Raw genomic sequence first — 26891 nt, 5'->3', positions numbered from 1 at the left:
GTCAAATATAAAGACGTTTTTATTTAAACCAGGTATCCTGGCCTCCTAAGGGAAATGCCTCCTCAAGAACAAACTGAACCCAGGGAAGCAGCTGAGATGCAGCCTCCTCCTCAGTCTCGTCTCCTCCAGTATCGCCAGTCTCGTGCCTCAGGTGACCCTTCATCATCTTTAGGTGCCGCCTCCAATCATGTTGGGCCTTTTCCATCAGGACCTTACTCGCATGACATCGGTCGCGACGTCCTTAACGACAACCCTCTTAACAAACCAGCTCTGCAACAGCAACATCACCCGGGGAACTCCATGTTCAACACTGGTAGCTACCCACAGCAGCCACCAGCTCACTCTGCCAGTCCCCCACCCGCCCAGGTCAAGTACCTTCTGCAGGATGCTCAGTGGTCCCACAGTGGAGCTGCATCTGTGAGCCCGCCACAACAGAACCACCCGTTAGGGAACCAGGGTCACGGCTTACCTTATGGACTGCCCATCATGGCTCACCCTAGCAGGCCAGAGCAAGTTCACCTGATGCAGCTTCACCATCAGCACCAGCAGCAGCAGCAGCAGCATCACCACCACCACCAACATCAACAACAAAGTCGAGGTCAAGAACAAGAGTCCTACCATCCACTGTCCCCCAGAACATCAGCAGCTGCAGCCCTTCACAACGTAGATGAGGTATCCTTTGTTTACCAATTTTACCTGCAACAAGATAGTGAGCCAGATGTTGTAAACTGAGCTCAGTTGAATCTAATAAAATACAGTAAATTCTGCATAATTGAGCGCACCTGAATATAAGCCGCATGAATTCGATTTAAATACATTTTTGTAACTGTAATATGGTTGGTTAAAAAATTAAAAGTACAGCAGCGTACCACAAAAGTCATTAATTACTATCTACTGTTGCCTCCTGCACCTTTTAAAAACACTAAAGTCGTCGTCAGTCGTCGTCAGTGTCAGAATTAAACTGCCTTACAGCGTCACACTCTTTCTCTGTCTCTCATTTGCTGTTTCGTTGACTTGTAATTGGGAGGAAGTTGCTGCCACAGAGTTGTCCGTGCCCTGATGGACAGGCCTTTTCGTTTCATATTTTCTGTGGTGAATGTTATGGCTGTCAGTCGGATCTACACGGTGTAAACATCTTGACCGTGTTTGCTAATTGAATTGGTCTGATGTGATGAGGCTAAATGTATTGGCGGCAGGAAGCTCGTTAGCCTGTTAAAATCCATAAATTAGCTACATTGTTGTTTGGGCCGCAGGGATTAAAGCGTGAGAAAAAAGTAGCGATTTATAGTCCAGAAAATACATTCATATTCATTTCACTATAACTGTAGATTTTAGGGGCATAAGCTTTAATCCAGGTTAAAAATACTTCAAATAAGTGTAGGGACTATTTTGATATTACACATTCTTTTACCTTGATTGTGTGTAATTCATAAGTCACACATACTGTATGCTGATGTGCAAATACCCCATTGAAGCCTTGATTTAAGTTAATGAAGAACCTGTTTTATCTCCTGAAAAGTGGGAAATTAGTTCAATTTGTCTCCATTTTGGTATAGTTGCAAGCATCATAAAGTGATTAGCCTGGACAGTCTCTAATAATGAGCTCCTAATGTTCCATGAAGAGCACATTTTAATGTGTCCCAGTAAAATCAAAATAATCTATCTCCACAGGCAGCTGTGTGTAAAAAAGACTTAAGTCACTTTAAGTTACTAGATATACAAAATGCAGATTAGGATGTAGAGCCAAAATCTGTGAGACCAGAGAACATAAATTACATGCATGACTTTAATTCTTCTTTATAAATATACAGTATATAGATCTAGACAGTATATTAAAGTAATTTTACAGTTCAAGGCCTATATTTCACCTGTTGTTGCCCACGTTCGTTTTCATCATCTCTGCTGATGGTTTGATATTTTTTCACTTCTCTGTCCAGTATGAACCCAGAGGTCCAGGTCGGCCTCTTTATCAGCGCCGCATCTCCACAGGCTATCCAGATGAACCATCTCCAGCCAACGCCCACAATTCTCTCTCCCAGCAGTCACAGCCCTGTACATCAGAACACCAGGACCACCCCCATCCACACATGCAGCATCATCAACAGCCACAGCCCTCTTATATTTATCCCTCACCTGACCCCTGGCCTAGTAATGGTGCAGGTCCCAGCCCGTTCCAAAACATTCCATGTAATGGAGCTGGCACACTTGCGCAGCACCGGGACCTTATGGGTAGGTATCACCCAATTATCTTGCTTTTAGGCATTCTCACTTCTAATGAAGTCAAATAAATTGCAATTAAATTGTTTGTTGTAATGATTAATTCTCTTGTCTTTTCTGGGTCACTTTTGCTTATGGCAGCTTCCAAGGCCGTTCGGCAGACAAGTGAGCAGGTTAAGGCTGAGGCCACAGCAGTACAGCAGGCGCACCCACACGCTCTGAATTCCTTTCAGCACCTTGGACAGTTTCCTCCTCTCCTGCCCAGCAACAAGCAGCAGCAACAACAACAACAACAACAACAACAGCAGCAGCAACAACAACAGCAGCAGCAACAACAACAGCAGCAGCAGCAACAACAGCAGCAGCAGCAGCAACAACAGCAGCAGCAGCAACAACCGCAGCAGCAACAACAACAGCAGCAGCAACAACCGCAGCAGCAACAACAACAGCAGCAGCAACAACCGCAGCAGCAACAGCAGGCACCGCCGCAGACTCCCACAGAGCCCAACCAAGGGGGTGCAAATTTAAGCAAACCACCGACCATGTCCTATGCGAGCGCCCTCCGTGCCCCACCCAAGCCCAGAGCTGTTCGTCCAGAACAGGTCAAAAAGAACAGCGACCCCATCTCCCTCCTCCAAGAGCTGAGTATAGGAAGTTCAAATGGTAGCAGTGGGTACTATTCCTACTTCAAATGAGTGTCACCTCTCCCACATAAGTCGTGTAAAAAAAAAAAAAAAAAAAAAAAAAAACAGAAAAAAGGTAAACATCTCTTAAAAACACAAAAAAATAGTTCAAAGTGCATTTACAGTTTGTTTCTATCAGTAGGTTTGTTTTCTTTATTTTGTTTCATTCTAACCTTTTATTTGTAACAGTCATTTTTATCCTGTGAAGAAAACAAGTATATATAATGAATGCATTACTGTTATATATACATACTCATTATGTATATATGAATATATACTTATATTATCTACACTTGTATATGTACGTAATGCTAAAAAAAGTAAAATAAAATAAAAAGGCGAGGCTTGGTTGACCACTTAGCTACCTGCCTATGTTTCCTTAGTGAAATTGGGTTTAGGTCAGTTACTAAAAAAGTTTTTATCGTTTTTGTTTGTTTTTTTTGTTTGTTTTTTTTCTTTTTACTCCTCAGCTTTGAGTTTACATCTTGATTTATTCATCCTATTGTCATTGTGATAATGGGGGGGGGAGCTAAGTGTTCAACTGACAGAAACTACATGGAACAGTGTATAGAAGTAGATAAATTTCCCTCTAATCTGTACATATAAAGAACTAAAGACTGAGTTGAATGCCACAGACATGCCCTTAAACTCCTGTATTATGTTAGCATTATAAATTGTTTTATGTTTGCCAGCCTTTGATCCCTGATTCTTGGACTTCCTCACCTGGAAATCTTCGAGTGATTTAGTAGTAAATGTGACCATTTACCCCAAAAATACAACTATTGGTTCTGTCTTTTTACTTTTCACCATTGTCTCAGCAGCAACGGTAGAAACAGTATAAATTTGTCTAAAAAGGAACAACCACATCATCTCTATTCTGTTTGTTTTAAGGATCACAAAAACACCATAAGTGTTAGTGTAATAAGATTTGAGCTGTGTGGCCCATTCTCTGTCAGAAAATATTTAACTTTTTTGTGCTTGTTTTTTTTGACAGAACTATTCTTGTCAAACAATATTCACAGTGGAAGTTGTATAAAACCTTCTGAAGACCTGAATTGTTTTTATAATTTTTAAATTTTGCTGTCACTCGTGGACATTTTTAAGGTTGCAATACCCAGAGGGTTTGTGAAAGTGAAGAGCGTGGCGTGTGATGATTGAAGCTGAGGGTGTTATCAGCTCTGCCAGTCGAATGTTTCTGAACGCAACATTTCATTTGTTTTACTTTTATTTTACATATAATAACTATCGCCCTGAAATTTCAACGATAATGTAAAGGGTGTTGTAGGTTTGACGTTTTTTATACATTAATTATGTTCTGAAACCCGTTTATTATATACCTGGTCTTTTAGTTTCTCAAATATCCAAAGATCCTTTCTAATTTTCTCTGTAAGACAATCTATATGGTTTAAGTTTGTGAATACATGAACCGTTTAATGTATAATAAACTCTTTCTTGAGCTGATTTTTATCATCCATACCCTCAAACATTCAGATGATTTGTTAGATAGAAGAACATGTTGTCGCATCTTGGTCATGTTTTTCTGTAATCATACAGTGAGCTGTTCAAAAACATACGACTGATGGAGTGCCTGCTTTTAGACTGTGCGTAATAAGAATGAATTGGTAACGTTGTTGTAGTTGTTCCTGGTCATTTAGTTATGAAATGAGATTATCCTCTTTATCTGATCAGTATGTTCATGTGACATCAGTAAGTGGAGGATTATTGGAAAAATACCCAACCATGTTTTTCACCTTGCACTGGAGACACACGGTGACCAGGAGCATTTATGTTTGAATTGGAGTCTGTCTGTTCAGCGTGAGGAGGCCTCACGGCTGCACACACGTCAACGTTCCTGCTAAAATACTCTCATGCTGGAAAAAAAATACATAAAAGGCTTCTACAGTTTATCTGCCCATGTTTTTCTTTTTGATAAAAGCAATACTGGGAACAGTCGTGGATGCCTGGTCCGGTCACTGCGTTTATTGTTAAACGACCACTGCCTCATCTGCTAGTTGGTGTAATTGTTATGACATCATCTGCTGTGTCACAGCTGTCCAATAGCAGTAGCCAACACTTTACCGCTAAGCGCTTAGGAGGTCTGAACAGTCAGCAGGAAGATTCACACAGACGGGTTTTAACGTTTGACATTTCACTTCAGAGGTCCAGATTTTTTGACTTAGTGGAGAACAACGCATACTTGTAAATATGCATTTTCTAAGTATTTACAAACAAGAACTTTGGGAGCGCCTCAATTTTGTAGAAGCTGTTCTAAGAAGAGGTATGCCCTTTTTAATTATGCAAATTCACAAATATGATAACTATAACGACCCAGTTGGTAGTTGCAACACCTTGTTGTCATTTGTTGGGTTTTGTTTTCTGACGGTGTCCGGCTGATTTCACAAGTAGGAGAGTTTATGTTGCCGTTGTTCAAAGACGTCTTATTTCACTGTACAAAATTTAATATTTGACATCTGAGTTGCTGGATGTGTCCTGTTTTCGCCACTTCACAGCTGTAGAACAATCAACAGAGGCTTTGTTTTAAATGTGAAGGCTGTTTTCTTTCCGTGCATGTTGAGATGACCTGGCTGTTGTTAATCCTTGTTTTTTTTTTATCTGTTTTTGTTTTTGAATGAAAACAAAAGTTTTTTGTTCAATTACACAGTCAAATTTCAGTATATTATTTGATGTGTACAGTACCTTGTGACATTATTTACAAAACTATTATGATATTTTACTAATATGTCAATATGTAATGGTCATGTAAACCTTTTTGTTCCCAGTTAGACGGGCTGAAGCTGAGGTTGCTCCCGGGCGTGTGCCCACTTTATGTCTTTTTCACAAAGCAGTTGTCGGCTGATGTCTCACATTGTGCAATACTAATATTTCACGCTTCTTCAGCTACACTTTTATTTATATTTGAAGCAGAAGAGATTGAGCCAAAGACATTTTAAAGGGATTTTATTTACACATGTTCTATAAATGGTTTTTAGGCATCATGTTTAGTTTGTGTTTGAAAGGATCTTTGTTATAAAATGAAGGGTGCAGCTCTTCTGTTCCCGGTAGATCTGGCCTGCTTTCTAACATCTTTCTGTGAGTGTGAGTGTGTGTGTTGGGAGGGAGCATGGTTTGGGAGCAACCTCCTGCCCAGCCAGTAGAGAGCACTGTGTTCTGCCTTCTGTTGACGCCACATCTCTGCCCGTTATCTGTTTGCTCTCCTCTGTTCTTCCCCCGCTGCAGTAAATCAATGGCACACCTGTTCTCCCAGCCTCCCGGTCTCATTGGTTCCTCCCTCGTGGATACAAAATAATGAATAGGCCTGTTTTACTATTCTTTATTTTAGTTGGTGGTGGTTATAATAAAGGATTTAGACTGTGTTTTAAAGGTTTATTTCTTTTTTTTATTTGTTTCTCTATTAAAGTGTTTTTATTGATAGTGCTGGTATTCAGAGTCTTTTTTTCCCACGCATCTTTATTTGAAGGCACCTGGGAACATGGTTACATAGATGAGACTTGCAGCAGATATTAACCCTGTTATGAATGTTTATAACATTGAAATGACAATCGGATGAAAAGAGAGGGAAGCACTCATCTACATGGATAATAACACCCTCTTTTAAAAGCTTTATTTCTCTCATTCACTCATTTTGTTCTCACAAAGTGATGTCAGACACTTGATTTCCAAAGCTCCAGATTTATTATTCATATTCATATTTTTCATTTCAAGGTTACAGCCTATGGCACACACTCACACAGAATCTGCTGCGTTCCAGAAGATTGATTGCATGCTATGTTCAATGAAAAAGACGAAAAACAAACAAACTACAAATACAGGAGATGTAGAACGTGTGGAAAGTTCATGTCGTTAGTTGTCTTCATTTGAACTGTTCCTCTTTCTTTCTCTTTGCATCAGAGTTTGCAGCAAAAGGTCAAACATGTCGCCTCCTGAACTGCTCACCTCTGGTAGCAGTTCAGTTGCAGTATGTAAGTAAAATACCAAACGTGCCTGTTTGAGATACTGTCCTAAAATACCCACAGCTGTAGTGCAATGCTGTGTTTTACAACATTTTGGCAGGTTTTGGGGCTATAGCAATTAAATTACTCTTTTAATTAATTATATGTCGTATTGTTTTATGTAGAAGTAGTGACGTCCCTTCTGCTTTGCCACAAATGTAACTGTAGCTTCTTTGAACCCAAACCAAAAAGTGAACTGAGCTTTGCACCAGATGTTTGTGTATTACTTGTTGATTTATTATGGGGTGTACTGTGTCATAGAACGTGCCGCGTGGAGGAGTGCACCTCACGTTCACCCGTGCTGCTTAGTGACACTTTGACTCAGAGTTTCTGCATGTGAACCTTTAAAGCGTAGTCACGGGCGCGTGCAGACCACGATCGCACGCTCGGGTCTACGTCCACTGTACCGAATGGATGGATGCTCGGGAACCGAACGGGAGGAGAAAACGAACAGGGCATTTTTTGTTTGGCTTTGGTTTGGGAGCTGTAAACACAAAGTAAAAGGCCCAGTATGCGCACCTGCTAGAACTGAACCTTTTCCAGCATGATCAGTGCTGTGCAGCGACCGTGTGGGTGTTTAGCATTCTGCCTGACACACACACACACATAAATCTGCTCCGCACTGCTGCTTTTCTCCACAAATGTCTTATTTGGATGCTAAATTCCTTCTACACATTACACACTAGTAACATGTAGTCGATGTTGACTTGTGTGACGTAGCTCATTGTGAGTCCAGAGTCAAGAGATGCATTACAAAAATTAGACATGTACAAAATATCATACATCAAATTAAAGTACTGCGTCAGGACTTTTTGGTTTTCATTATGTCCTAAAGTGTTTTTTGTTGATTTACTAAGATGTAAATATAATTAAAACCATTATTAGATCAAATAAGACCATGATGAGAAAACATTGACTTCTAATCCATACCAAAGGTAAATGACGAGATGGAAATGATGAATGGAGAAGGAAACGGTCTGAAAGTGCTTTCAGATGAAGAAAGAACTTAATAAGAAGCCAGATTTGGCCACCGCTTCAAACAGGAAGAGCACCTACGGTACAGAGGTGTTGGAAAGGACTTTTTTTTAAAATTTATTTTACCACTCGCTAACGAATAGAAGTTAAAAACTTTCCAAACTGGACAAGTTTCTGTATAATTGTAGGGAATAAGGTATAGTCCACCCACTCCAGAGTCCAGAGTCTTTCATCCCTTTACGCCCGGCTCTTGTTCTGGAAATGAGTCTAAGATAATTGCTCAAAATAAAAGGCGCAGACTCTCACTGCCTGCGCATGTCTGTCTCTCTGCCTATCGCTCACTCTACTTGATCTGGCTCTGCGTCCATGCAGGTCTCCCACGGATTCCTGGGCATCTGGGGCATGGAGAGGACCAGGAGGGCGATGCCGGTGAGGAAGAGGAGGACGAAGCCCGTGCAGGCGCAGGCGAAGGACCAGGCGTAGTAGTACTCGATCCAGATGGTGTCCTCGCTCTCGATCATCCGCTTGACCGACTGGCGCATCACCTCCAGCGAGATGAAGGCGCAGAGACCTGGGGAGCAGAAAGGCGTCAGCGCGGGGCGGAACCGCACGAGCGCACGGCGACGGCAGTGGAGCCCACCTGCAAATGCGAAGAACATGCCCGCGGGCTTGAGGAGGTAGTCCCTGCCCGCGCCGCCGCCGGTGCATGAGCCCATCAGACAGAGGGACCCCAGGATCATGAAGGCCAGGCTGAAGATGGAGATGGCTGCAGCAGAGATGTTGTACTCTAGAGGGAAGGAACCCACGCGGTTAGAGTCATTTCAACACCAGCACCCAATGAGTCATTAGCGGATGTCTGGACACTGTGCTCAACAGTGGATCCTTTTCCATGAGTTCTAAAGGCCATAAGCGTTACATTCACAGACAGACCGTACTGAATGAAAGTATTTTTTGGCTTCAGACACGGTGTGTTTGTGCAACGGGAGCAGCAGCTGCTATGGTTTTCTGTTGCAGGTTGCAGGGCCTTTGATGTGCAGCCCGTTCTCCTGTGGAACATGCCCAGGGGGGAGTGGCTCCTCCAGGGGAACGAGCCTTCATCTTCTCGTGGCACGTCCTCTGACACGCAGCATGTGGTACAGTAGATGTACAATAAGAAGCGCGTGAACGATCGGCGGCCATTCAGGAATCACACACATTTACATCCTCACGGCTTCAGGTTTTAGTGTGGTTAACGTTCATGTGCAGCTAATGAAATGAAAATTGGTTAATTACAGAGGGAACTTGGATGAGTCCCTTTCACCTGACCAGGTGTTTAGTGGCTCAGGTGTCGGACTGGACCCGTGTCCCACACCTTCGCTCGGAGACGCTGGGATGCTTTTTTCCGCTGTACGTTTTCACTCTCCACCCGCACGATGATGCTGCGTCCTGTCAATTCTGAGCCGAGAGCTGAATAGGAGCCGCGCGTGTACTTCCGGCCGCAGAGCTTTTCGGCAGCGATGACGACGGCGCACCTGCCTCCCGGGAGCGTTCCCATGTCTCGTGGGCTCATTGTGCATTCTCAGCCCAGCGACGACCTCATTCACCTCCTCATAGACCTCATGTTGAGCTTTCCAGTGAGCGCCCAGCGAATGCAAATGCTCCCCTCAGAGCGGGTTCCAGGCCTGATTAGTCACCGAGCAGTGAGGGAATACGCCACAACTGGCCGTTTTTTATCATTTCTAAACCACCAAAAGCAAGCGCGTGTATAAAAGAGGTTGGAGGTTGTGTAAACCGTTATTTAGTGTTTTTAAGTATACACACATGACCTTGTGTGTTGTCCTGGTGTTCTTTCTAATTGGAATTTAGACATCAAATCACGATTTTGAAAATAGTAATGGTATGTGAACGGTCTCTAAAACCCATTCAGATGCGTTTCATTAACATTCTTGTCTAATGTGATCTTGCACATCCTTTTAACTTCTCATTTAACGGCAACCCCCCTATGGAAGAGTGCCTTTCACGCCGTGGCGGCATACATGACCAGTACTTTGCTCATTCGACCACGTCTCCCACCGCGGTGCAGCCAAATGGCTCGGTCAAGAGTGAACAACAACTGGAGGCAACGTAGGTCAGCGCCGCAATTTACAGCGCGTTTCCCAAGGGTTCGCCATCAGCACTGCGATGCTGCACATGTGTGTGCATGTTAGAGGAGGGGGGAGGGGGGGGGGGGTCGCCTGCATTAGCAAACAGCTTCATGCACATGCCCTGGTACATGTACGCGCTCGTAATAGAGTCTGACAGCTCTCCACATGTGCTCAGGCCTCGAACGCGCGGCGCATGGGAGATCTGTCACACGACGTCGGGGAACGAAATCTAAAGGAATACCACGGAAAAGGAGGGGGGAGGAGGTGGGGGGGGGTGAGTGTACTGTATGTACAGTAAACCTCCTGCACTCGTTCCATGGGCGCACGTGCAAAAGCGTGTGTGTCAGCACACGTTGGGAGGTCTGTGGCTGGAGTGAGCGAACTCGGACCTCAACTCGGTGACGGCCGGCGGGAGAAAACAGCCACACATTCAAAAACCATTAATTCACGCCTCGAAATCTTCCAGCGTAACGTCAAAAGACTCGTGTAATGTACAGTAGTGCATATTTATGCGCCACGGGCTCTGCCTTGTGCCGAGGACGTCTGAACGTCTGATGATTTGATGTGATTTGTCACTGACGGCAGCTCCCGCTGTGCAAAACGTGAATGAAAGGCGGAGCCCACGAGCAGCAGCTGAGAACCTCCGGGCTCCAAACGCCGCGTTCTCTAAGTGAACTCACACATGAATCTCCCCTCTCCTGGTTTCTGCCGCAGCAGAAGGAGACCTACCTTTTTGTGTTTTATATTCAAAGATCTCGGTGTCCTGCCCTGGAGTGAAGTGCCCGAAGTAAGTGCAGTTTTCATCTGTGGGAGGAAGAGAAAAGAGAACTGAGTGGATGATCTGTGATTTTATCTGTTTTTTAAAAGTTTCACCTTGTCCATTTGTCACAGCATTTAAAATATCTTTATATGCAAATAGGTCATTAAAGAAGGTCTCAGCCTTAATTATCAGCCTGGTCTTTAATTCTGGTGCTTTTCATCAATCACATTAGCTACAGGCCAATAAAATCAATCAACTTTACTAATGAATTTTACTCTCTTAATCCTATAATTAGTAGCTTTCAGCTGCTTTTTTTTCATCTGGTTTCCATTATGTTTACTCTAAGCCCGGTCTTCTGTGTCTGAACCGTTGAATGTTGTCACACCTCTGCTCAAGCTTTGACCCAGATTCGTTTTCAGCGGCGGCGACGCTCCACCTGCCGCTCTGTGTCATGTGACGGCTTTATCTGCCATCTCTCTCACATTGTTCCTCCAAAGGCTCTCGCGGATCGACACCCGCGGGTTATTACCCTCATACTAAAATGGTAGCGTGATGTCAGTCGACGCCTTCGTGTGGTCGGACTATTAGAGTTTAATGTGTACAGTCGACGGCACAGTGGGTCTTTCTCGAAGTGTTAAACCTGTGGGATTTGCGCCTGTGTGATGACAGAGCAGTTTGGAGTCAACTCTCTTATGCAAGAGTTACAATAAAGCATTTGGACCCACTGTAAAAACAAGCTTCCCCCACACGTTGATTTCCTATGACTTATCCAGCAGCACATACTTCCCACTGGGGCTTAAACACATACACGCGACTGCGGTGGGTGATGAGCGCACACACATTGCAACTCACACTGCAATGTCTGAGGCTCGACTACATGAAGCGGGCTTCTGAATGCAGGCGACAACACCAGCATCGGTTTAGATCGTTTCCCAGCGGAGCGAGGGAGGCTTATGCGTGTAACACCAAACCCCACGCATAGTCAGTTATCCTGCTCAGATTCGAGGTGTCCACACACGCACGCATGCTCCTAATTCCATACAGTCTCGCTATAGGGCGTGGGTGCAGTGCTTTAATGTGGACTGAATGTGCAGCAGCTGCATGTAGTATCATGTCACCACGACAATGGGGTCCTACATTTTTTTCCTTGTGTATCCAGGAAACCCTAAACATGAGCTAAAAGAAAATAAGTTTCAAAAAACTTTCAAACTTTCAATCAAATTAAGTTAAAGGAATTTCCTAAATCTCTATAACGCTGTAAGGTTTATAGAGAGTCGTTTTAAATCACAGCGTGTTGTTCTGTGTTGGTCCACAGATAAAGCAACATGTTTTTATGAATGAGGACAGGGACTGGCTAGCAAAATAAAAGAAAGAACTACAGAGGTTGTTACTAAGCAACGAGCGCTCATGTGTTTCAAAGTAGTGGGCACACACACATACAGTACAGTATATGAAGGTGTGATGGAGCTGTTGCACTTCTCAGTCAAACCCTGTGTTCAAAAACACTGTAAACACTCCTGCCTCTGTCCTCTGCTGGAGCATCACGCAACTCTGTCAGCAGCTGGAGATAAGACGTCCTCTTTCATTCACTAAATGCATATGTGGTTTGTTATGTAGGCATAAGTGGAACCACTCAGCGCTTATCAGACCTTCATGTGGAGGCTTCAAGCTCATTATCTGCATCAAGCAGCTTTGGTCCCTACACATGCTGCCTAATTGCACCTTTTTGTAGCATCTCTGGAGTGCGAACGAAACTGTGAGGACGAGCTGGTGGTCATAAATGAATCCGTATTCATCTGTGGGAGCGTGCGCACACACACACGCACACACACACACACACACACACACACACACACACACACACACTAGGATTAGCAGCATCTCTGCACACTGTCCTCCCTCCGCAGCGCCTTTTAAAGCCTCGCGGTGCCCGATCCCATTGGTTTAATGTACACACAGGTTAGCGTCAGACCTCACAGCCAGAGCTGACGCCGCTGCCGTTTGACGTGCGTGAGCGTCCTCACTTTTAACGCACAGTAGGTCTGGATCATCTAGATCAGCGATTCCAAGGTACAACTGCTTGGCTACAGAACACGTGTCACTACTTAGCTTTTAACTTCTGCTACCACTCAAGCACTGACGCGCCAAGTGAGTGATGTGCTGTGTAGTGTTAAGTGGGCTTCAAAGCCACAATTGCCAAAATGACGTGTCTATTTAAGTGTTAAAGTCCCCCTCCCCATATAGGATGCCTAACCCTACACTGCTCTGTCATTTGAGTTCCCTTAAAGGCAAAATACCAGTGGTTCCATTTGCTTTTTGGACCGTGCGTTTCATCCCCAGGGTGTGTTAAGTAATTTGAGCGGCCTGCACCGAGACGTGAATTTGCAGCAAGGTCTCATGGGAATATTCCGGTGGGACAGCGGGCCATGGAGCCGGACTCCACCAGGCGGCCCCGTCACTCAGAGCAACGCCGCACTTGGAACACTTGACTCCCACCGCTTCCACCCAAGACAGCTGAGCATTTACGCGTCCTGTATTTAGAACCGCAGCGTCCGAATGCGGAGCAGTTTGCACAATATCACGCTTTTCACGCGCGTCAGTCTGAGGTGGACCCTTTAGGAGCTGGTGCAACCAGTAATAGCTGTCATTCATTATAGGAAAACTATGGTGAGAGAAGGTTCTTGGACCTAGTCCGCCGCCATGTGCAGCAGCTCAGCCCCATATTTTCCACATGAGTGTCTCTCTCATCAGCAGGACCTCATCAAGCTGTTTAAGTCTGCTTTGGCTCAGGGTCTGACACCTCTCTGTAGACGTGTACGATAAACAGTCATATTCCTCTCCAAATACAGTGGCTGCTCGAGGAGAAACCCCTGGATCCTGATTTGGACTCCTGCTCGATTGACCCGCGGCTTAAAACAAGGTTGTCAAGGTGGATAAAGTCACTGAACCAAAGTCAGCAACAGCTTTTTAGCAGCATGTGGCTCATTAAAATGTGACTTAGAGCAGAATAGAGTCTTAATTAATATTGCTAAAGATAATGGTGTCATTATTATCGACCACATGTCATCACAACCTGAGGAATTCCCAGCGGGGTGTCTGGGTGGGTTTAGCCTATTCAGCACATGCCTGCACCAGTGACTCGCCCTCAGGCACTTCAGCTGCTCCTGGAATGACCCTGCTGTGCAGACACAGTCTGGGATTCCCAAAGGTCCGACAGCAGCCATCGCCTCGGAAGTATTTACGGGATTTCTTTCAGCTTTGTGAATTAGGGGCATTTTCCTGGGAAGTCCCGGCTGTGTGTATGCGACACGCAAGGCTCAGATAACAATCATGATCTAATCTTATGCCAGATAATCTCTTCAGTCAACAGTCAACTGGGCCACAGAGCTCACCGTCACTCAGCGATGTGAGATTGCAACACGTTTACTCTGTTGCACTCTGTTTTTTACTCAAGCAGCTGCGGGAGCGTCCGTTGGCCGCAAAGTTTATTTTCAGACTTTTATGGCGAAGTGAGCTCTTAGGACACCAGCTATAACCTTCCACTATATTGGTATTAGTGGGGTTGGGCTGGAATTAGACTAGAGTCCGTTAGAAAAAACACTTACAACTAAGTATTTAATAAAAATAGAGACAAGTGCAGTGATGACTAAGGTCACAGTAGGTTTTTCTACATGCAGCTGTGTGATCAATGGATTAATGCTGAGCAAAAATGTGTTACGTTGATAAAGGTTTATGCTAATTAGCTGTAATTATTAAAAGCGTAAAGCACATCATCCGTTTATTTAATCACAGCCCTTGTCTAAAGACTTCAAATTTAGTCTCACCACTAATAAATATTATTCCAAGGCCGAATCTCAGAGTCGCTGTGTGCGACAGGTACAGTCGAGGAAGTGGCGCTGCATCAGCAGTGTAAACTCGATGTGAGCTGACTCCACAGGCAGAGAACACTCTCCGCTGTGGAATCAGCTGCCGTAGTGTTTGACGTTGGCTTAGACGAAGCCCGCAGCCTGTCGAGACTCTGCTGCACCTCAGTTCGGTCTTTACGGCGAACTGGGAGGTGCGGCGGCCTGCCGAGGCCTCGACACAGGCCCCGTCCGCCTGGATGCTGTGTGTCTGTTGTCAGGTTTAAGGAGGACTCGCGGGGATCGCCTCCCAGCTGATGAACCGCAGCCTAAATTCACCTTTCATTACTTGCTTTCATTGCAGCAGGACGCTAAGGCATTAGTTGGACAGCAACTGAGTTGTGTTTCTTCCCATGTTCATTATCACCAGGATAAGTAACAGGATCTCTGTTTTGTCTGACTGCTACAATGTCATACGACCGGTGCACTGATCCGGCATCAGGGCCTCTATTCTTAGCAGCTTCATAACTCATCAGAACTGGGCTGGGTTGAGTCGCAGACAAACAATAATTATATTCATATTCATATTCATTCAGTACAGACAGATGGCCCAGAGACAAAAAGCCCCCACACCATTTATCAGAGACAGACAGAAAGTCTCCGCCAATAATCGGTTTTATTGTTCATCTGGCAAACGCAGGCTTCCTTCGGACCTACCTCCTGGCAGGCTGATGGGTCCGCAGCCGTGCCCCTGCACGTAGTTTTCGGAGCTGATGTAAATGTGCTTCTTGCACAGCCTCCACAGGCCGAAGTGGGCCGCCTCGCAGGTCTGGTTGAGCTTTTCCACCTTCGGGCTCAGCACTGCCCAGTGGTCCGTCACCACCGCCGTGAACATGCAGGCCATGCCCACCAGCAGCACGAAGACGGCGATCCTTATCTTGGTTCGCTTGTGCATGGTTCCAGGTGAGGGGAACCGTCCGGCTCCTGGCGCAGTGACGCAAAATCTATACAACTAGACGTCGTGCAGTTCGGACCCAGGAGCTTGTGTCCAGAGCTTCTGCAGCGGCGAGTCTCTCCTCTTCCTCCCCTCTGTGCCCGAGACTAGTCTCTCCTCTCGCGAATCTGTGCCTCCGAGTTCGGAGGGAGAGGGGCCAGACTGCTCCCGTCCCAGTTTCAGGTCCCGCTCGGTGGGAGCGGCCGCGCCACCGAGGAGCTGCAAGTTTAGACGTACAGCTGTTGAGGTGGATCAGGAAAGTTGATGACCCAACCAACTGTCTGCCGCGGGGGGGGAGGGGGGGCGAGGGGGCTCCGCCGCTCGTGCGCAGCCGAGCGTTCCGCCGGCAGCGCCCGTGCTATAAATGTGCGCGGTGAGTCAAGTCGTTGGGCCGCCCGCCGATCCGGTTACAGCGCCGTGCGGCGCCCCGGGACGAGTGGACTCGGCCATATTTACGTGCAACCTTTCGGAGTGTGTGAGGGCAGTTTCCCCCCGCGTGCGGTTTTTCTACGGGGCGTTTCTGTAAACAGTTTATGGGGGAAAAGGTGGATGTGTTTATAAGGAGCAGGCTGCAGCTGCTGCACCACACACGAGTTCCTCTGACGCAGCACAGCCGCTGCGGGGATGCTCTACTGTACGTCTGCATGAAGTCACTGAGGATGCGGAGTGCAGTTCATTTACTTGAAATCAAAATGACCCACAGCGAACACGTTTGCAACAAAGGCGCATTGACAGAACGAGGGGCTTCATATTAATCTCCTTCCACGGTGACTCACTGATGGTGCGTCTCTGTTTGTCTGCTTTACGCTGTGGCCCACTTCGGGCGGCTTTATAGAAACGATGACCCACTTCCCCTCGGTGCGAGTCCAGACGCCGGTGAAAGTCAAAAAGTCCTCGTGGAAATAAAAGCGGCACTCGAGCGCATGGAGACGGGCACCGCTTGTGTCTCAGACGATGCTTCACACGTCCTCTGTCAAGTTTGTAATGAAACACCGAGATCCCACTTCAGTGCACGTTTGTCCTCTCGCTGCTCTCATTCGAAACTCTTCAAGTCAACGAAAACCATTTATTCTTGGCAGCTTCGTCGCAGATAACTCATACACAGTGAAGCACCAATAGGAGGTGCCTGTTAATGTGAAAGTGGGTGCATCCAGGATGTTTATTAGACTCGTCAGTCCAGTAGTTCGGAACATTCTCCCAAAGTGATCCGTTGGCCGGATTCACCAAATTAAGACGATCCGTGGCGTGAGCTGCTGTGTGTTTTTCAGCTGTCAGCCTAATGTCACACTGCATAGTAATAATCATTACAGCGATTTCACATCTCTTGTCCTCAGTCGTATTCATGACATGAATTGGAGCCCGTGACCTGAGGACGGCGACGCCTCCCAGGGAGCATCAGTGGCATGCAGATGACGGCAGAGACTCGCAAACAGAGGACTGAGCAGGTCTCCTGGGCAAAAGAGTAAGAGTTATGGCCTATGGTGAAAATATGATGGAGCTAGTACTTGCTATGCAATGTGAACCATCGCTGACCTGCCTCTGTAGCCTGGGCTGAGGAAAATATCTTTACAACCTCGTACCAGTCTATTTTGGTTTGAAAGGTTGTGACTTCCAAATTCTTGTGAAGGTTCAATGTTTATGTCTAGTAAGATGAAAGTGTACAACACTACATTTAGTGTTTAGCTTCAGAAGGGAAACGTCTGGATGTTACACACAGACCAAAACGTGTAAACAACAAGGACACAGGTTTGCAAGCTGCGGTTTGTAAAGTCACCGGCTTCATCAGGGTGTGTGATGCTGTGCTCTGTTTTCCTGGACAGCTGTGTGAACCTGAGCAACAGGTGGCTGCTCAGGAGAGCTGTATGTTTCTGCAGCTGCTGTGAGGATGCACCTAATAAAGGGGGGCCTCCGTCTGCTGCTTCTTGTGGTGCAGGGAAAGTGTTTTTTTTTACTTTGATTGTGGTTTTGATGGCAGGACAGGGAGGAAAACTAAACAAAACTTCACACATCACAACAATTTGTGATTAACTAAAGTATATAGAGCACATTGTTGGCTTAAGGTCTTAAATAAAAGGCACTTCAAATATTTTTATGTTACTAGTTCTGTATATATGAGATACAAACAGACTGCATCCATGGTTTACACTTCATTCACTTCCATGTAAGTTGTATGTGCCCTGAAGTGGTCTCCTGGGACTAGTCATGCATGGACTGTGGGGTGAAGTGACCCTGAAGCCCACGTGGCTTCGTAGCACCTTGAATGCAGCAGCTGTCCGCAGTGAACGAATGAAGAATGTTCATTTCCTCACAGCAATTCAGTTCCATTCGCCACGTTTTTATTTCAGAGTGACTTAAATGACATATTTACAGGCTTGGCAGTACAATATGTTAAACATGAGCAGTGTACAGTATGGCAACACACAGAGGACTGAGAGGCTAAAATGCACCACCAACGTAAGACATGACCCAATCACGCCACACCACAAAGATCCGATGCGCTTCATGCGTCGTTACAGCCGAAACGGGTTGAGCTCCGACTGCTGCCGACTAAATCCAGTCTTAGCGCAGTGACAGATGTCATCCTAACGAACGCCCGCGGTTCCTGGAGTACGACGCCGGTGCCGACGGGGAGAGGGGAACCGGGCCCCCTGCTGGCAGCAGTGTCAGCCATTTTAGATTTTCAAAAAGAACTTGGGAGGAGTGAAGGGGCCCCGTGGAGATCCGATCTCCGGGGGAGGAAATCACATCTGGCTTCCACAGAAGCTCAGAGTACATGTGGTTCAAACAGCACAAAGTTAAACCAACACGTGCTGTTGACAAACTCTGTGTAATGAGTAAAATGGCTGCTAAACAGCGCTGCTCCCACCACTTGCTAATAGCAGGGTCAATATACTAGTGCGAAGGGACAGCGACTGCAAATGCATCACCCTATGGTTTTCTGGTTAAAGAGACAGAAGCTGAGTTGACACCCTGACGCCTGACTTCATCTGCCCGGCACAGCCGGGTGCAGTTCCGATGCTAACAAGCATGTTGGCTAGTTCTGTGGGCGTCCAGAGAGGTGACGCTGCCATCTCACTCCCGGCGGCGCCGAGGTCGGCGGGTCGGTGCGGCTCATCGTGGATGGAAATGTCAGCGGCTCTCAGATATAACGGGCCGGGTTCTGGCCCGGATAAGGGGGCGATGGGCTGGAACCGGGAGGCCAGCTTGGCTCAGCAAAGACACATCACACACTCTCGGGGCGAAAACGAGTCTATTCTAATTCAAGGCTTCCTCTTCTCCGTTCCAGTGACTTGAATGACAACTATAACTGGAGGAGCAGCCACTTCCCACAGCCCGCCGTGGCCCTGAATGCTTAAACACGCGAGACAGGCGCGGCGGCCATGATTCACAAAGCAAGAAACAAATTAAACCAATCCCAGCTGCCGCTAAAAATACAGCAGGGAAACAAACCATGAAGTTGACACGGAAGTCAGTGGAGTGTGTGCTATAGCAAAAATGAGTAATTTGATCTTCTAGCAGCAGTAGCTGCGCACACACACACAACGCCCACTTCGCTCCAGTGTTTGTTTGGAGACAATGAGACAAACTTTGCAGAGTCTGGATGAGCATTTGGGAGCCTGTTAGCTCAGTCGAGCATTAAGTTGGCTGATGCCGATTTCCTTTAACACCCTGTGGGTGCCCGACTGTCTGCCGTGGCGCTTCGTGGCCCAGCATAACGGGCCAATCGAGCCCGCGTCATTAGCCGCGTGCTTCATCAATCAGGAACGGCGGAGGAAAGTAGCTGCGTGTTGGACGTTTAGTGTAATTCATGCCATTTAAAAATGAGCCTCCGGTCCGATCAAGTGTTAAAAATTCCACACCAAGGTCTTTTTGGCTGTTTCTTGGGGTTTTCTATTAAACACCAAAACATCTATAAGATAATAGTACCAGATCAGAATAGTTTTCACACTAACAATACGTTCCTCGCAGTGTGATCAGAGATTCATACACCCACAGTTCTCTGCACATACGTTAACACAGCAGGATCCCACACACAGTAACTTAACAGTCTGTCTGGCGTAGGGAAGGAATCCATTAGTTCCTTACATGGACCCTGAGCGAACACACACACACACACACACACACACACACACACACACACACACACACACACACACACACACACACACACACACACACACACACACACACACACACACACAGTCTGTACAACAAGCCCACAGCATGTGTGGCATTATATACATGTAGAACAGCAGAAATCCATGTTCGCAGTACGGTTGTGTAATAGTGCGGCAGCGTTTCTGAACCGTAACACACTTCATCTACTGGAACACACACATTTCTATCACTAGACTCACATACAAGCTTGATTACAAGTATTCAAACGGCAGCTGAGGCGCTTTTAAAGGTGTACAGGTTAAGTTAGCACCAGTTGTGTTAAGTTACAAACAGAAACACAATAATACTTTCATAACTAACCACATAAATCTATTTAGTCTTTTGTCCTAGAATGAAAGAAATACAATAATGTCGAAAAAACATTATACAGCTACATCTGACTATAAAACATCATCATCACCTGGAAACGCACATGGAATATTCTGCCTTCTTCAGCATCTTATCTAGAAAAGATGAACACGTCCTAAGTACGTTTATTTGAATGCATGTCAGAACACTGCCAACCTTTATCTATGGGGAAGAAGCCGCTTTGTCAAACAGTGGACGTGTCCTTTTAGAACGGAACAGTTCAACCATCGCTACAAAGCGGCATCCACGTTTAAGCAAAAGACACAGAGTCATATGAAAAGGGACGTCGTCTTATTTTTAGGTCCGTTTTTCCTCCTCCACCGAATGAAACGCACAGAGGGACGCAAGGAAAACAATTTAGAGCTCTGACCTTTCAACAATGGCCCCGGGAGGAACTGTCCCCTCTCATTAACTGTACAGTAGCTAACGTGCTCCATCAGGCTTATTGTTTACCCCGGCACACGCTCCCGCCCTCATACCGGCGTGGTCCTCCGGTTCGCGCCATCCTTCGCGTCCTTCTGGAAGCAGTTGTGGACTTGTAAAAAGCCGGAGTCCCTCTCAGGACTGTAGGGCCCCGCTGTCCCACTGGCCCCCTTCAAAGGGTCCCTGCTGAGGGCGTACAGGGATATGTCTCCCATCGGCAGCCCCATGCCCAGCGCGGCCCCCCCTCCCCCTCCCCCCGCCTTCATGCCCACCGGCGAGGGCTCCCGGGACGGGTCCGTGGACCTGGAGCTGGAGCGCGAGCGCCGCCGCCGGTAGCGGTAGCTCGGAATGCGCGAGTACGGGGAGGAGGAGGAGGTGGCTTTGATGAAGTCGCGTCTGGCCCTGTAGCGCGTCTCCTTGTTCTTCTCGATGTAAATGTTGACGGCGAGGACGCCGACCGACTCCGCCACGATGAACGACAGCGCCCCGAAGTAGAAGGACCAGCCGTAGTTGTACTGGTTCTTCTTGTCCTCGTCCTTCTTGTCGCTGGGGTCGCCGGCGTTGCTGGAGATGTAGACGATGATGCCGATGATGTTGCTGAGGCCTGAGGAGGAGAGGGGAGGAAGTCACGAAAGGGGTTTCTGATGGAACTTCTTGCACATGAGCCCCAAAGCAGATATTTCAAGTTGAATCAAAGGGAAATTAGTAGAGCTTTCATACTAACAGTGATTCAACCAGCTTCCTGTGGAGAGACGCACGTGAGTTTAGCCCATGACACAACGCTCTGCTCGTCTCACCTGCAGCTACAAACAGGATGCCGGCGCTGAGCAGGATGTTGTTCCTGCTGTTGTAGACGCGCCCGGCCCCGACGCACAGGCCGCCCAGCATCAGCAGGACGGTGCTGAGGATGGGGAAGAGGCTGGACGCGCGGACTATCCCTGAAAGGAGGAGAAGCCCGTTAGCGAGTGTTCGGCCCCGAGACTCATGTTTGACCCCTGACCTCCACTCAACCTGCGCCGAGTGAAGCTGCGTGGTGATATTGGACGCCTCCCACCATGATGGGACACATTTCAGCGTAGCTGTAGCTTTGGTCATAAGCACAGTGGGCTCCACTGTCGTGTTTTAGATGAGCCCTATGACTCATGGGCACGCACCACACTCCATCATTTCCATAGCTCTAATTACTGCCATGACATCAGACTTTCATGGGGCAGGGATAGAAATGTCATGACACATTAAGTACCCTGGTGATAACTCCATCACCAGTGGAAGAAAGAAAAGAGGGGAGGATTAAGGGTTGGAGTGTTTGAAGACGAGGGGGTTGCAGCGACTTACGTAAGATGTACTCCGAGCTGTCCGTATCGTAGTCGTTATCCTCTGGGAAGTGATTGATCCGAAAACAGCTCCCTTTGTTGATACCTGCAGAGAAGCCACAAGCGCGCAGGGCGTGAATCCGATGGCGGCGACACCGCGGAGGGGAGGAATCGACAGCCAGTCAGAGGAGAATGGAGGCTGACATGAAAAGGTCCGTTTGGGATAAATGAGGCGTAACGAGAACGGCGCGTCGACCGCGACGCCGAGGCCGAACCTGGAGTCTGTTTTCGGCACAGAGCACCTGCGTTCTGCGCGGAGCCGCTTTCACCTCTATACGTGTCAGGAACCGTTTGAGGACAGGCTGCCGTGGATGTGAGATTCTGCTCCCAGGCCTTCAGGCACCGTCTATTCAAAGAGCCAGTCTCTTCGCCGAGGAAATCCTCCCCGCTTTCAACAGAATAAAACATTGGAGCATTATGAATATTGAAAGGTTCCACTTTGATTTAAAGTCTGGCGTCGGCCTCGGCGGCGGCGCCCTGTCACTTCGGTCTTTGTGCGAGTTTCTCCGTGGCCGCGCCCGACGCCAGACGTGTGAGAGACGTGTAGGGAGTAAACACATAACACGGACTTGACTTGAAACGCGGATTCTCACGTTTGCTCTGCAACAAAATAATGACAGCTTAGCTCACACTGTACTAAAGTGCAGCACTGTACATCTGAATCACAGCTCGGGGCCGGTCGGGCACATTTTAATGAATCACTACACACAACAGGCCATCTACAGCATTTTGCAGCAAATACGTACGACGTAATGATGTTCTTATCATAAATACTTTGAAAAGACAATTAAAGCTGCAAGCACCGCTTTTAACTGACTCCAGCAACAAATTACATTACACAAGATACAAACTGATTTTACATAAGACAGTACATTTACTTTCTTTTTCATTTCCATTTTCTGGTGCATCAGCTTCACCACGTTTGAACTATTGTACTTTTACTACTACTACTACTAGATGCATTCAGTATTTCTGTTTCACAGGGACATCTGAAGTATTCATTCACTCCACTAACAAAGGGAGGAGGAAAACTCATACACCTGATACGTGTTAGCAGCAAATGCTGACTGTAATCCCTATTGTGCGTAACCATGGCAACCGCTAACATCCAGTCTCTCGTGATTGTTGTAAATACTGTAAAGTGACTTTCCAGACGCGATGATGGGCCGTGGCACGGCTAACGCAGCCGCAATCACCGCGCTCCCGCTTCTCCTTTGCCGAGAGCCTTGACCTCCTGGTCAGCGTCGCTCGAGGCCACGCGGCCTTCTGTGGTGGACGGCCCGTCTGGAAGCGCTACGGGGTCTGAGGCTGAAATGTGTGATGAGGACACGACTCATTCGCCGTTTTTGTTGTATCGACGCCCAATGTGTCCCGCTCCTAACTTTGATTTCCGCCATTAAAAACTTTTGAAGAGCTCAGACTCTCGTCATCTTCACCAACTCAACTGTCTCAGTCTCTTTCAAGTCTCTCACCAGTAGAAGGTCTTAATTACGCACGTCTCCCCATGTTGTCACTAACATTTCTCTCTATGTCTGCTTTGATTTACTGTATCAAACAATGTTCGCATGAATGCAAATATAAGCACTGTAATATATTCACTATTCACTGAGTGAATGTGTTCTCCATGTGTTTTATAACATCAATTATTCAGTGTACAGTAACTGGATACAGGAAAAGTACTGACGGAAATAAACCAAAAGACATCAAAAAATTCTTTAGATGAGCTTTTTTTATGAAGAAATGATCATTTCAGTGAACAGCACACACACACACACACACACACACACACACACACACAGGGACAGTGAGTTAATTATCTGAGGAATGACGTTGAGAGAGCGAGTGAGCTCAGTAGGGGAGGTATCTCCCCAGAGCCCATCTGTCTGAGAGACCGGAGCCCATCTTTTATTACTCAGCATAGATTCACCATGGCAACCTCCCCCCAGCAACCCAGAATCACATTTCTAGCTCCGCTTCTCAGAGGATGCCTTTGACATCTTACTAATGCATTCACCAGCCCAACACAAACACTAACAAAGCCACCGCACCAGCGAGCGGCCGCAGAAAGGGCTGAAATCACCACGCTAGGAAAAACAACTAGGAAATCAGCCAGGTTTGATCTTTTAATGTTTGAGACGTTGCCTCCTTTAGTGTGACTCCAGTGCGTTCACTCATCAGAGAGCCAGCTGCCTAAGTGAGAGTTCTTGTTGCATTTCTGCCTGACTGGCTGCAGAACAAGACTCCACTTTGTTTGCCTTAAAAGCTGGTTGAGCACCAGCGCTCACCTTCGTCGAATGTTCTACAACACTAACTCTTAAATATTTGATACAATTCGGTTTAACGCAAAGGGTTAACAAGGCTGACTGAACGCAAAGCGTTTGGTTGGTTGCCAGAAACGCTCCCAGTCTAAGTTTTGAAGCCTTTTGGTTTGTGTCGGCTTCAGATACAGGTGTGTCACCAGAGGAACGTCAGAATGAATTTCACAACGTTGTCGCAAAAGTGCCTGTGTGATGTGTGGGTGTGAAAGAGAGAGAGAGAGAGAGAGAGAGCAGGAGCTGCTGTCTGTATCAGCTCCGCATGTAACACCTTTGCAACAACGCGCGTGGAGGGGAAACGGCGACAGATGTTTAAGAACAGGCAGAACTCCAGCTCACTTCAACTGACGAAGCTCCCGACCGGAGGCGACGGTGAGCTGATTATCATCGGAAGCCCATAAACAGCGATGCAATTAAAAAAAAAGAAGTTAAAGTAAAAAAGCACGCGGGGTCTGGAGCAAAGCATGTGTGCGACATTCGTCATGATCAGCCTATGGGAGACAGTCCAGTGCTGCGCCTTCATGTGGAACCTCCACCCACAACGCTGTCACATCTCTCTACGCGTTTGACAGATGATGCCTTCGTGTCACAGGCAAACACTGGAGATGCAAGTGACCCTGCTTACAAAGTACTGATGTCATGCCTTTATGTCAGCGCGCTCATAGGAGAGAGACGAGCAGGGTTCCGTTCCGTTGCTATTGTCAGGTCATTAAAGATCAATGGGCGCGTGCGCTTTGACTGATGGGCTCCACAAAGAGAATATTTAACAAGTCAGCAACTACCTCTGTTTTTGCTGCTGTGGTAAAAATAGCACGGCACTGTGTTCCAAATGTAAAGAGGTCTGTTCATTTGTTTCCACTAGTCGGGTTTCAGGTTTGATGCTTGAAAGTAACGAAGGCAGTCAGAGGCGAGACTTCAGCACCAGGAGCAGTGGACAGCGACGCGACGCGCAGACGCACCGCAACTTTGGCGGCGCTGCTGATGGATTTCTGTCGGTTTGACGTCTCCAAAATGAAGCAGTGGCGCGCGGCGATACGCAAACGCGTCCGAGCGCTAACGAGCCGCTGTCGACGCGAGGAGCCGAACCCAGAAGTCTCCAGCCGTGTCGGTCGGTTGATCACAGGGACGCGAAGGGCAGCGCGTTGCCGTTCGACCTCCTGTGGCTCCAACTTGCTCCATTTTCCCACATTAGGAAGAGAAGGCGCGGAAACGGTGAACACAACTCAAACCATTAAAGGTTTTTACGCTGAGCCGAAACGGCCGTTGTTGTTTTTCCCGAAAAGCACGACGCAAACGCGCCTTTACGCACACGTTGCGCACAAGCCACACTTTCCCTCCAATTTGCTTCATGGAATATGACTTTCAGAGACCAATGGCTGATATCTGAGTGGAAACGTGCACGACAACGCTCGGGCGTTTTCTTTTGCTTAAATGAGACAGGATCTTGTGTTTTTACGCGTCTCTCAGTCGCCGCCTTTCTTCGGGTCCAGTTTTATTCCGTTCTGCCGCACACACTGAACCTCTGACCGTCAGATACACAATAATAAGAACACATCACATTTAATTGCACACAATGCGCTGGAATATAACACAAAGTTTAAAAAGTAGTACACAAACTTATTAGACTCCACTTTTACCTTCGATGCAGCAGATTCTCCACAGCCCGGAGTGCGTCAGGTCGCCTTTGACTTTCTTGCTTTGCATCTGGGTCTCGTCAGCGGTGACATTAGTGGCGTTGCAGATGTACGCACGAGAGTAAAGCCAGTAGTCGGTGCCGATGGCGATGGTCATGAGGCTGAAGGCGGCAAAGGCCCCCACGACGGCCAGCAGAGTCTGAACCCCTCGGTCACACCATGCCATGGCGTCTCATAGCGTGTGGCTCCTCCACAGCAGCTTACGCGCACGGCGAGGAGCGCGCGGCGCCCAAAACCATGGTCAGAAGGAGCGCGCGCGTCTCGCGGGGTTTCCCCTCATCGAGTCTCGATCCTCGCCCGCTCGCGCGCTTCTCCCCTTCCCACGGCACTCGATCCGAGTGGCGGAGCCTGGCGCGAGCGCAGTTGCCGTTTCAGTCCGCTGAGTTGGTCGGACATGTCCTATCCGCCGCCACAGGTGGTGACGTTCGACCTGAAAGCGGGGGGCGCGTTGATCAAACTCTGTAATTGGAGGGAGACGGAGAGCCAACGGCGGCGAGTAGACGCCGTTACGACCATTCGGTATTTAACGGCGGGGCTCGGCAAAGGATGCGGCGCAGTTCGTCCAGACCACACCTTCCACGGCTGAAGCCAGGCCAATGGGGATCAGCTGATGGAAGAGGGACGTATACGGGGAGCAGCAGGTTGCATGGAAGCAGCGAAAGTATCACCAGTGATCAGAAGTCACATAACGTCAAGATGAAACACACCCAAGCTGAAGAATGATCCCAAATCCTAAAAGTAAAAATGTCACAGAAAGGATGGGGTTGGTGTGTGTGTGTGTGGGGGGGGGGGGGGGGGGGGGGGGGGGAGGGGCACTGACACTGGGAGGACCTGCTGGGTTTGACTTGGCCTGATGCGTTTGCTTGTGCCCCATCTTTTGTTTCCGCCCTAAAATCCCAGCCTCTGTATGAATCACTTCCTGTTGCCCGTTGAGCAAACTGCGTGTGGTCCCAAT

The 26891-nt window shown here is 47.4% G+C and overlaps 3 protein-coding genes across 5 annotated transcripts in view; 1 reads left to right on the top strand and 2 right to left on the bottom strand.

The window, feature by feature from the left end:
• The window catches only part of helz (helicase with zinc finger), a 39173-nt gene extending 32841 nt beyond the window's left edge, over nt 1-6332 (top strand). For 2 of the 3 annotated variants that reach the window (XM_055508175.1, XM_055508178.1), the window contains exons 31-33: nt 33-672; nt 1938-2229; nt 2359-6332. In XM_055508175.1, the coding sequence (XP_055364150.1) occupies nt 33-672; nt 1938-2229; nt 2359-2912 (1486 nt within the window). In that variant the 3' untranslated portion in view covers nt 2913-6332. The remainder of the gene's footprint in view (nt 1-32; nt 673-1937; nt 2230-2358) is intronic. The other variant, XM_055508179.1, reaches the window with a different exon arrangement.
• Nucleotides 6333-6570: 238 nt separating this feature from the next.
• Nucleotides 6571-15832, bottom strand: cacng1a (calcium channel, voltage-dependent, gamma subunit 1a). The gene is made up of 4 exons (XM_029131330.3): nt 15328-15832; nt 10738-10812; nt 8526-8672; nt 6571-8456 (listed from the first exon to the last, which is right to left on the bottom strand). Exons 1-4 carry the CDS (start codon nt 15563-15565, stop codon nt 8224-8226), a joined length of 693 nt encoding a protein of 230 aa, XP_028987163.1. The 5' UTR covers nt 15566-15832; the 3' UTR covers nt 6571-8223.
• Nucleotides 15833-17918: 2086 nt separating this feature from the next.
• LOC114860255 (voltage-dependent calcium channel gamma-4 subunit) lies at nt 17919-26667 on the bottom strand. The gene is made up of 4 exons (XM_029158728.3): nt 25880-26667; nt 21890-21973; nt 21352-21492; nt 17919-21158 (listed from the first exon to the last, which is right to left on the bottom strand). Exons 1-4 carry the CDS (start codon nt 26100-26102, stop codon nt 20605-20607), a joined length of 1002 nt encoding a protein of 333 aa, XP_029014561.1. The 5' UTR covers nt 26103-26667; the 3' UTR covers nt 17919-20604.
• Nucleotides 26668-26891: the final 224 nt, after the last annotated feature.

The sequence above is a fragment of the Betta splendens genome, chromosome 1 (genome assembly GCF_900634795.4).
Source record: "Betta splendens chromosome 1, fBetSpl5.4, whole genome shotgun sequence".
Taxonomy (NCBI): domain Eukaryota; kingdom Metazoa; phylum Chordata; class Actinopteri; order Anabantiformes; family Osphronemidae; genus Betta; species Betta splendens.
Note: the sequence above shows the minus strand (reverse complement) of the source record. Positions and strands in the feature narration are given on the sequence as shown.

Excerpts from the sequence above, each read along its gene's own strand:
- LOC114860255 (XM_029158728.3), bottom strand. The coding sequence starts at position 26,102 with ATGGCATGGTGTGACCGAGGGGTTCAGACTCTGCTGGCCGTCGTGGGG. Across the intron at positions 21,493-21,889 it reads CAGCTCGGAGTACATCTTAC|GGATAGTCCGCGCGTCCAGC; the intron begins GTAAGTCGCTGC and ends TCCTCCTTTCAG. Across the intron at positions 21,159-21,351 it reads CATCCTGTTTGTAGCTGCAG|GCCTCAGCAACATCATCGGC; the intron begins GTGAGACGAGCA and ends TCTCCTCCTCAG.
- cacng1a (XM_029131330.3), bottom strand. The coding sequence starts at position 15,565 with ATGCACAAGCGAACCAAGATAAGGATCGCCGTCTTCGTGCTGCTGGTG. Across the intron at positions 8,673-10,737 it reads TGAATATAAAACACAAAAAG|AGTACAACATCTCTGCTGCA; the intron begins GTAGGTCTCCTT and ends CCTTCCCTCTAG. Across the intron at positions 8,457-8,525 it reads CATGTTCTTCGCATTTGCAG|GTCTCTGCGCCTTCATCTCG; the intron begins GTGGGCTCCACT and ends TCTGCTCCCCAG.